The sequence below is a fragment of the Limulus polyphemus genome, unplaced genomic scaffold (assembly GCF_000517525.1).
Source record: "Limulus polyphemus unplaced genomic scaffold, Limulus_polyphemus-2.1.2 Scaffold261, whole genome shotgun sequence".
NCBI classification, from domain to species: domain Eukaryota; kingdom Metazoa; phylum Arthropoda; class Merostomata; order Xiphosura; family Limulidae; genus Limulus; species Limulus polyphemus.
Genome location: NW_013665871.1, coordinates 223,079 through 232,657, shown reverse-complemented (window position 1 = coordinate 232,657; position 9,579 = coordinate 223,079). Strand labels below are relative to the sequence as shown.

The 9,579-nt window shown below is 35.2% G+C and overlaps 1 protein-coding gene across 3 annotated transcripts in view; it reads right to left on the bottom strand.

Annotated features, from left to right (window-relative positions):
* Positions 1-207: 207 nt before the first annotated feature.
* LOC106478906 (ETS domain-containing protein Elk-3-like) overlaps positions 208-9,579 on the bottom strand; it is a 27,571-nt gene continuing 18,199 nt past the window's right edge. For 2 of the 3 annotated variants that reach the window (XM_013939485.2, XM_013939486.2), the window contains one exon: positions 208-4,112. In XM_013939485.2, coding sequence (XP_013794939.1) covers positions 3,013-4,112 — 1,100 coding nt within the window. In that variant the 3' untranslated portion in view covers positions 208-3,012. Of the gene's footprint in view, positions 4,113-4,328; positions 4,601-9,579 lie in introns of those variants that run through there. The other variant, XM_022382598.1, reaches the window with a different exon arrangement.

The following is a 9,579-nucleotide window of genomic DNA, read 5'->3' as shown; positions in this document are numbered from 1 at the left end:
TATAGTTAACAGAAACAATGACAGTGATACACCTTAGGTTTCTATGTAGCTGACAGAACAATGACAGTGACGCACCTTAGATTACTGTGTAGATGACAGAACAATGACAGTGATGCACTATAGGTTACTGTGTAGTTGACAGAAACAACGACAGTAACGTAGCTTAGGTTACTGTGTAGTTGACAAAAACAATAACAACAACAACACTTTTATAGTATGACCATAAAACAGCTTTATTATACATGAGAACGTTTATTTTTACAACGTTCTTGGTCCAAAAAAAATTAAGATTTTTATGTAAACAATATACATATTACAATTACAGGGAAAATGTGCAAAGACTAGGCGCTTATTGTCAGGAAACATACGTTATTCATGGTCTCTATGTTGTAAAAAATCAAGGATATATATGTAGAAAAATATAACTAGAAACTCTTCGTTCCCTGATGAGCTATGATACAACTGGTAACAATAACAGCTCATTGAAATCTATTCACTCACTGTATTCGCACATTAAATATTTAGAGGTAGAATAAGTTCATCATCTTCAGTAATGATCAGGAAATGAAACCTCACAGTTGAAAGTCAAGTCTACACTTTCTATTTGTGATCGTCACATAAAACAAATTATTTACGTAGGTAATGGAACAACTAGAACGCTTGGTAAAATATGTAAAGTTTTGGCATACCTGTCAGAAATATACACAAAAAATCAGTTTCATAATTCAGTTCCAAGTAGAGCATTTAATCATTTTTTTATTTTTTTGCCCTTTGGTTTTCTTCTCCTTTTCGTTTTCTTCATAGTTGCCAATGGATATTTAGCCATGTTTGTTTGATTTTATTTATCATGAACGTGATCCTTGATGAAATACAATTATTTCTGGAAAACTTTGCTTAATTAATTATCTTTATGAAAAATAGATACATTATATATCAAATATTTTTAAATACACAAAAATCATAAGATGTTATGCTTTGTTAAAACAAGCCTGAATTTTTTTATAAGATTTAGTCGAGACTAAAAAAACTGTTTCACTGAGAGATTGGGGAGAATTCGCAAGTTTTCAACAATTGAAATAAAATTACAATTAAACGTACATAGAAATCATGGTGATACTCTTTTTAAACATAATTTCATTTTCAATTAGTAAGATTCACCCAACAAAAACATTACCAGAAAGGCCTTTATCTAAAGGCGTTATTTTAGATTAAAATCGACTGGAAAAGGCTTCAGTTTTGTAATTTTACCAATTGAAAACGGGTTATACAACGCTTTCTAACTTCAGATCATTTTAACCCATTCAAGCAGAATTGTACAGACCACAAAAATGTAAAAAAGAAAACATAAAAAAATTTCGAATTTAAAAAAGAAAAAATATCTTGCGTCACTGTTTATAGCAAACAACTTCCAAAAACGTGAAAGCGTGACGATTAATTTGCACGTTTTATATCTATTGAAACGCGAATCCATTACAAATTAGTGTTAGTGATCAAAGGCCTAATTGCACACCAAAACTTTAGTTAATGCTCGGAACATTCGTGTAGGAAATCAAAGGCCTAATTGCAGCGAGGGACCAAAGGCCTAGAAAACAAACATTCAAAAGTTTCCCTAATTATATATGGGAAATAATTATTAGCATTAAAAATAATTTTACTGGATATTTGCAAAACAGCCACCAACTTAAAGAAAAACTGCGAGAAAATCCAGTTTTAAGTCATTTTTAACAACTAAGACTTAAACATGACAATCAACAAAGATTTAATATTTATTTTATAAATAATTAAAGTACTTGCTATATATTTGCTATTAGCTTAACAAAATACGGTTAAGACATTAAAAGTCGGACCCAAATTATCCTGATATTTAGATTTGAATTTATGAATGTTAACTTGATGTTTAAAGGTAAAATCGAATAATTCGTTCAGATACATATTTCTGAGTGTTTCAGTGCTATCTATAATAGTCAATCATGTTTTAAGATATTGAGTTGTGATCATTATTACAAGTATTGATCTGGCATCTGAACACTGAACAAACGAACTTAAACACTTTGTTATAGCTTGTAAGTTGAGAGTACAAAGTTATATCTCTAAATACTTGGCACTTTGTCCAGCAACTTTCAATAAATATACCTTTTTCGTACATAACTGACGGCTAGTCTTGTCTCCAGTAAAAATGTCAAATTTATGATTTAGATATTAACTTCACATTTGTTTATATATACAAACTCAAAAATATTTACAAGAAAGCAAAGCTATACACACTCCAGCATAGCTTTTAACTTGTGAAGTGTTTCAATTTACACATATTTACTACAGGTAAGGTCACTTGTATTACTAAAGGTTAATTATTTTGACCTCTCTCAGTCTGGGGTAATCATGCAAAGTTTACACAGCGTAACACACGGCGTGTAAAATAGGCTGAGAAAGTTCCTCCCATTGAATGTTTGTTAAAAACGTCTACAGCATGCGAGTTGTCGATATTGATATTAAAGCGTACATTCAACTGGTATCAACCCAGCTTTCGTTCTGGAAACATAAATATTACTCTACTGCACTAATAAAAACTCAAAATATATTTTGACGCATTTGTTGCGTACGTCTGATAATCCGTGTGTATATTTTGAATTCTAACCTACATGTACATATAGCAAATAACTTCATATATCACCGTGTCATTTAAGCCTTAAAAAACTTATCACATTTTCCCACATTCCCCTCAATTTTGCTTTAAGCTAAGATAGTATAGATTATAACACAGCAGTGCATCAAAAGGCACACAAGGAAGTGATCACAGCATCTAATTAAAAAGAGTAACCCTGCCCCAACAAATAAATTCACGCATTTTAACTGGTCTTTAAATCTATGCTTACAGGCTACGGAAGACTAGTTGTGTTGTTTTTTAATTAGTTTCTACACTTCTAGATAACAGTGTATTACAGTTAGACCAATATTTCCAGTATACTATTGTGTGTTCCTGGACATTGTGTATATATTCCAATATTTGGCCGATCATTGCAACACCTGAATGGATTTTGTTGGAGCAAAGATGAACTTGGGATCAAACGGCGAGTTTGGGTGTGTGATAAAAGGGCTCAGTGGTGGAAAAGCGGCAAGCCCTAGACTGGAAAGATGAGGAGGAAACTGGAAATGGGTAGATCCAGTCGAATAGTGAGGACTGGAGAGCGTTAAAGGGCTCAGTGGCGCCCAAAATGGCAAGGGCATGACTGGTGTCTTGTTTTGGGAGAGGAAAGGGCTAGCCAAAGTAACTAGAGGAGTTTGAAGTGAAGCAAATGATTCCGATGTTGGTCTTGGACTGGTAGGAATAGGAAATATTGGCGGAGGCTTCACCTTAAATTTACCTGTCTTATTTAGTGAAATACTAACATCCCCATTTGAAGATAAGGAGTTTGATGGAGAAGCAGGAGAAGAGCAAGAGTCGCTGTCAGCTTCAAGTTTTGGTCTCTTTGCCGGAGAATATGAAGAAGACATATTTCTTTTGGGGCTGGTCGAATCACTTCTTGGTATATCGCTTTCTACGCGCCTTTTCTCTTCGGGTTCTCTTAATTCTGGAACAGAAATAGCTGGACCAGTCCTACTCCAGGAATAAGGTGGATTATTCTCAACCTCATGTGACAAAGATGCTTTTTTCTCGCTGTCTTCTCGAAGATCTAAAGGAGCTGTTTGAGGACAGTTTTCATCGTTAAGAAAGCTGCCAGGCGAAATCTGACCAGAAGGAATGTAAGCTATTTTAGTCGAGCTGTTATGGAAAGCAATGGTTCCATTCTTATTTATGCTCTCCATTTTCACGTGGAAAGGTATCTTATTTTCTGTCTTCACAATTTCCGGAAACGATACAAAACGATACACGAATTTCTGTCCCAAAACTTTTTTAATGATGTTCTTGTCGTAATAATACCTAAGAGCCCGACTAAGTTTGTCGTAGTTCATATTATGCTTGTTCTTACGTAATCCCCATAGGCGAGCAACTTCTTCAGCATTCACTAGCTTGAATTCACCATCATTATTCGTCCATGTGATGATGTGATTGTAATGGTTGCTAAGCAATAATTCCAACAAGAACTGCCATAGTGTGATATTGGTCTCCATGCCTATTAAAAAAGAAATAAAAACAAAATTGATTACAAGTAATCATAAATGAAAACAAAAAGTATAATATGATAAAAGGAATTATAAAAATAAAAAAGGATCTAACAATAAAACGATTTCATGCATGCCAACGACACCATAACAGAATGCAATACTGTCCCCTTTAAATGATTTTCCTGTATTTAAGGTGGTATGATTACATCCACAATGTCACATACTTTTAGTGTTTGATGTAATAAAGGATTCTTCTTTTCCAGGTTTAATTTTTGACCGTACCATCATAGGATTTTGTACAGAACTGTCCATGGCATCCGACCATGAGTTGTTATACGTTAGTACAGCCGTTTGACCACAACCAACAGAACTTTAAGGCATCCTTCCTGTAGCCTGGAGAGATTATGAGAAAGTTAAACGTTGTTATTGGATGAAACACTGAACGGGAAGCTAGCCATTAAAATCAAGCACAATCAGACAAGCAGGAAATGACGCAGATGAAATCACGGTTATATACAGTTACTTCATCACATCCGGGTCACTCCAGGCCAAACTGAAAGGAGGTGGTAGGAATCTAAAAGTCCGACCCTCAGTTAGGGGAAGTCAGTGATTAAGGCTACTTGCTTCTAATCGACTTTAGTTCTGCAGTTAAGACTGAGTTCGTCGTGAACACATTGCCCATCCTCATCCAAAATAATATCAGTAAACTTCCCGCGATGCATCAGGAACCGCTGGGGTGATTAGAGCTTCTACAGAGTGACATATATTTCCCTCTTCTGTCTGAAACTGGATTCCTCCCTTACCTCCGTTGTGTTCGTATCATAATATTCCACTTCGAAAGGATGTCCGGAATTAGGTTTTATCAATAAAGACCGCTAGGGAGAAAGGAAACGGGTCAATAATAAAAGATACGTGTTTTCTTTAGACAATTTAATGGCTCACGTGGCTTATGTTGTTTCTATCAAACTTCAGATACCTATCATTATCTTCTGATGACAAAAGGCAATCTCTTCCTGGTCCAATTCTTCTCGTTAAAACACATTTCAGAGATATGGAACATACACTGACTGAACTCTAATTCTTACCAAACGTGTGTTTGAAGTATTTGAATCATTTGATAAAGCTAACAATTATATGTTTTTAAGCTTCTTCATTATATCCTGATTAACATACTCGTTTCGAATTGATAACATCCCACCGATATAGCTCATTGTAACAATAGCAGCTGAAATAATTGCTTTCACACACAACTCCCTACTATAGTATCGCTAACTTTCACACAAAAATCTGTTGTAACAACACTAGTTACATAAGTAGCTTGTTTGGTTTAGTCAGAAGTTAATAATAATCACATTACACATTACGGTTTAAACGCAGAAAGCCGGTGAAATATTAGAAAACCAAAAGGCCTAAATTTTTATATAAACAAGTTAATTGCAGATGTTTTTTTCACACAGCCCCCTTAATTTGTCCATTATTGGGAAATGATTTGAGGAAGACAAAAGGTAGATCTGAAATGATAAAACTACCAGTTCTTAAGCTATTTTAAGTGTGTTTTTTTGTCTCGTTATGTTACTGAAATAGTACCACTCGAATGTTGTTTTATTTAGAAAATAAACAAAAGGTCAGAGGCTACAACACAGTAAGAGAAATCTTCATGGAAAAAATATTGTACTTCTGCAATAAAGAATGGAATTGGTAAATTATGAGTTGTAAGGAGTTAGTTTTTGTTTGTTATTAAGCGCAAAGCTACACAAAGGGCTATCTGTGCTCTGCCCACCACGAGTATCGAAACCCGATTTCTATTAGTATAAGTCCGCAGACTTACCACTGTGCCACTGGTGGGCGTAAGGAGTTAGCATTCGAAAAATAAAGCTACAACAAAATAAGATAGATAATAAGTTGACTGGTTGCACACAGATAAAATTTACTTGGGAAACGTAAAGAGATGAGTATTGTTACAAAACTTGTAATATTCCCCTTCAAAAACGCCATAACTGCAATGACGTAGCTTATATATAGAAACCCACAGTGCGAACTGAAAATGGTCGTCTTTGTAATAAACAGTAACCACTGCCAGCAAAATCACATATATTACTATGAGGACTTGTTTAATCACTTGGACCTTTAAAACGTAAACAGTTTTAGAATAATTTCTATCGCTGATGAGTTAACATTTCTACAAGCTTGTACACTGTTATAACTTGTAGACTTATGTTTACAACTGACGTTCCTCATGGAAATACCTCACTAATGATACTACAACTAATATAAAAGTACAGTTATTTGTACAATTCCACGGCTAATCGATCCAATAACTGAATATACTCGTTAATTAATTAACATTGATCACTTCACTGAAACTAAATCTTTACCGAATGACTAGCACCATACAAACTCAAAACTAAATCGACTGATTCACTGTTGAAGTTCATAATTGACTGGCCCACGAGTACTTATATCTGGTGTCTCTCTTCTAGATATTTGTCAAAGTTATAAATTTTCGTGACGTTATCCAAAGTATTCTAAGGTTACTTTTATAACATTTTCGATATTAACGTCATGCGCACTCTAGCGAACATCTAAATTAAACATCACTGAAAATATGGCTAACAACAACACATTTATAAACAAACCACACGTATAACTGCCAGTCACAATCATTAAAACTATGTTCACAACGAGGGTACGGAATGGGTGTTAACTAAGCCTAAGCGTTTATGTATATCCACCAAAAAATAATTTTCAAATAATATAAAATAAAATTGTTAATAATTTCCCTGCTAAATAGTCACTGAGGCAGTTCGCCAGTTCGCAATACCATCATAACGTTAAGCTACTTTTGGAATTCGTTTATTTATACGATACAGATTAAAAAAAAAAAAACGTTTTAGCATAAAATTATCACTTTGTTTAAACACACAGTTTACAACAGATTATCTCCTGAAAATCTGGCATGGCCAGGTGGTTAGGACGCTCAACTCGCGGGTTCGAATCCCCTTCCCACTAAACATGCTCGCCCTTTCAGCCGCTGGAGCGTTATATTGTGACGGTCAATCCCACTATTCCTTGGTAAAAGAGTAGCTGCCTTCCCTCTAGTCTTTCACTAGCGCAGATAACCCTCGTGTAGCTTTGAGCGAAATTCAAACCAATCTCCAGAAAACACGGTTTTTAGAGTTTACCTATCGTAGTGTTGGTCTTGGGACAAGGAAGCTGACCTGCTTGCTATTCTAAGTGATGATGCATGGGTTCATGATACCTTGATACTTCTTGCAAGTATAGCTGTAAATAGTCAGGATTGGTACTTCTCACGTAACGATCAAAGGTCCTTACGTGAGTGCTTTCCTAAGTTTGTATTTGTAACTAAAAAATCAGGGAAACTTGGTATACAATGACTGTTTCAAAATGGGAATATGGAATATCTATACCAGCTTCAATACCTTAAGTGCAATACCTAAACAACTTTTCACGAAACCAATCCAAATAAGTTAACTATTATTGCAGTCGTTATTAATGGAATGGATGATATGAACCATGGGTGTTGGTATGTTTCAAAAGTTTAACCATAGTTGAGAACTTTAGTGAGAGAGGGAGCAACAGGACAGCTCCGCTGAAAATGGAGTCATATTTAAACCAAAAATTAACACGGTTTGTGTTATTTACCACTAAACGACATAAATGGAAATAACACCTTTAAAAATTTTATTTCTCGAAAAAAAGTTATTGTTTTTAACAAATAAACGACCCAAATGAATTATAAGATTTTGCCAACTTACACTTTTAGAACATAAAATGTCGGGTATAATGAACCATGTGTGGCCCAGTAGTTGACGTGTCTAAACTGGGTATATTATAAATGTGATAGAAATTCTCATTATTCGGTTAAAAGGGCAATGCTTTCTGGTTGATCTCTCTTGGGTCAGGAGTTCTAATTTAGGGACGGCTATGCCTGAAGCTTGTAGTCTCTGACCTGGCCGTTTAGCCCATGTGTTACATAAGGTTTGTTTGTTTGTAATTAAGCACAAAGCTACACAATGGGCTATCTGTGCTCTGCCCACCACGGGTATCGAAACCCGGTTTCTAGCGTTGTAAGTCCGCAGACATACCGCTGTGCTATTAGGGGGCGCTACATAAGGTGATGTTCAGGTTGAAAATACCAATGCCGACTACAACTGAAAAGTGGTGGATTACTGATAATTTTGTAACATAGAATACTAGAGCAATCATAGTTGAACTTACTGACTCTACACTATGCACATTAGGTTAAGACCAGTAACAAGGAAACCACACAGAAAGTGATTACATTCGGGTATTTTTTACGACTACTAGAGCCATCACGGTTTAACTTACTGACACTACACCATGCATATTAGGTTAAGACCAGTAACAAGGAAACCACACAGAGAGTACTTACACTCGTGTATGTTTTACGGCAAAGGCTAATCAATCAGAAGGATCCGTGTCTATTTGTCTTGCTCTACACAGAGTATTTTTGTTTTTTGTTGTTGCTGTTTTGTTTAGGGGAGAGTAACTGCGTGGAACCACTACGGTAGTAATACTTAGGTTTGAACTTTTTTTTCTCTTGTAATCATTATCTATTCCTTTGGAATGAAACCTTAAAAACTACACGTTTCTTTAACATACACATTAAAGCTTAAATTGCGTAAATTTGTTTATCATTTTCACATCATATTTCATTTGTAGGAGAAATGTTCGATCCGAGTGTTCTTAGTTAAACGTAAGAAAGAATAATAGAGAAAATTGTGTGCACTCGTTTTTACTTCCCTAGGAAGCAAAGATATTTTAACATTTATAGAGATTTAAAAGTTACATTACGGTCTCTGAGTGTAAATGCTACACACACTCTTATTTATCAGTGGTTTTACAGGTTGGTTGTTTTGTTTTAGCGCAAAGTTGCACATTGAACTATTTGTGCTGTATCCTCCGCGGGAAGCGAATCTAGATTCCTAGTGCCATAAGCGTTATAGATTATCATTGGGCCATCGAGGGCCAGTTTGATATGCTTGATATTCTCATTTCATCAAGTCTTTGATAGAAAATAAATTAGGAAACAGTCTTACTGTAAGCACACATTTCTAATGACACTACAAACAGGTTTATGAAATTCAACAACCAGCTTTGCCTAATTACAATGTAATGCGAGACACGGTTAGTAAATAAAATCAAAATCAAGCAAAGGCTGTAGAGCGTTTCAAAAAGCGAAGAGAACAGTGTGGATTGTTTCAAAGTAGTCTCTAAATCCAATATTCATCGGCTGTTTTATCCTTATTTTCCTTTAACATGTTCTAACAAACATCACAACGTTTTGTTTACAACGTCCATTTCGGTCCACAATTGTCTGTACCTTTGCTACAAGCGCGAGGGTTTAGGCTTTGCAATTTCGTGGCCTGTGCTAAACGACACTTAAGATGAAAAGGTTTAAGTTTAGACTTGCATAAAGAAATGCAGACGTTT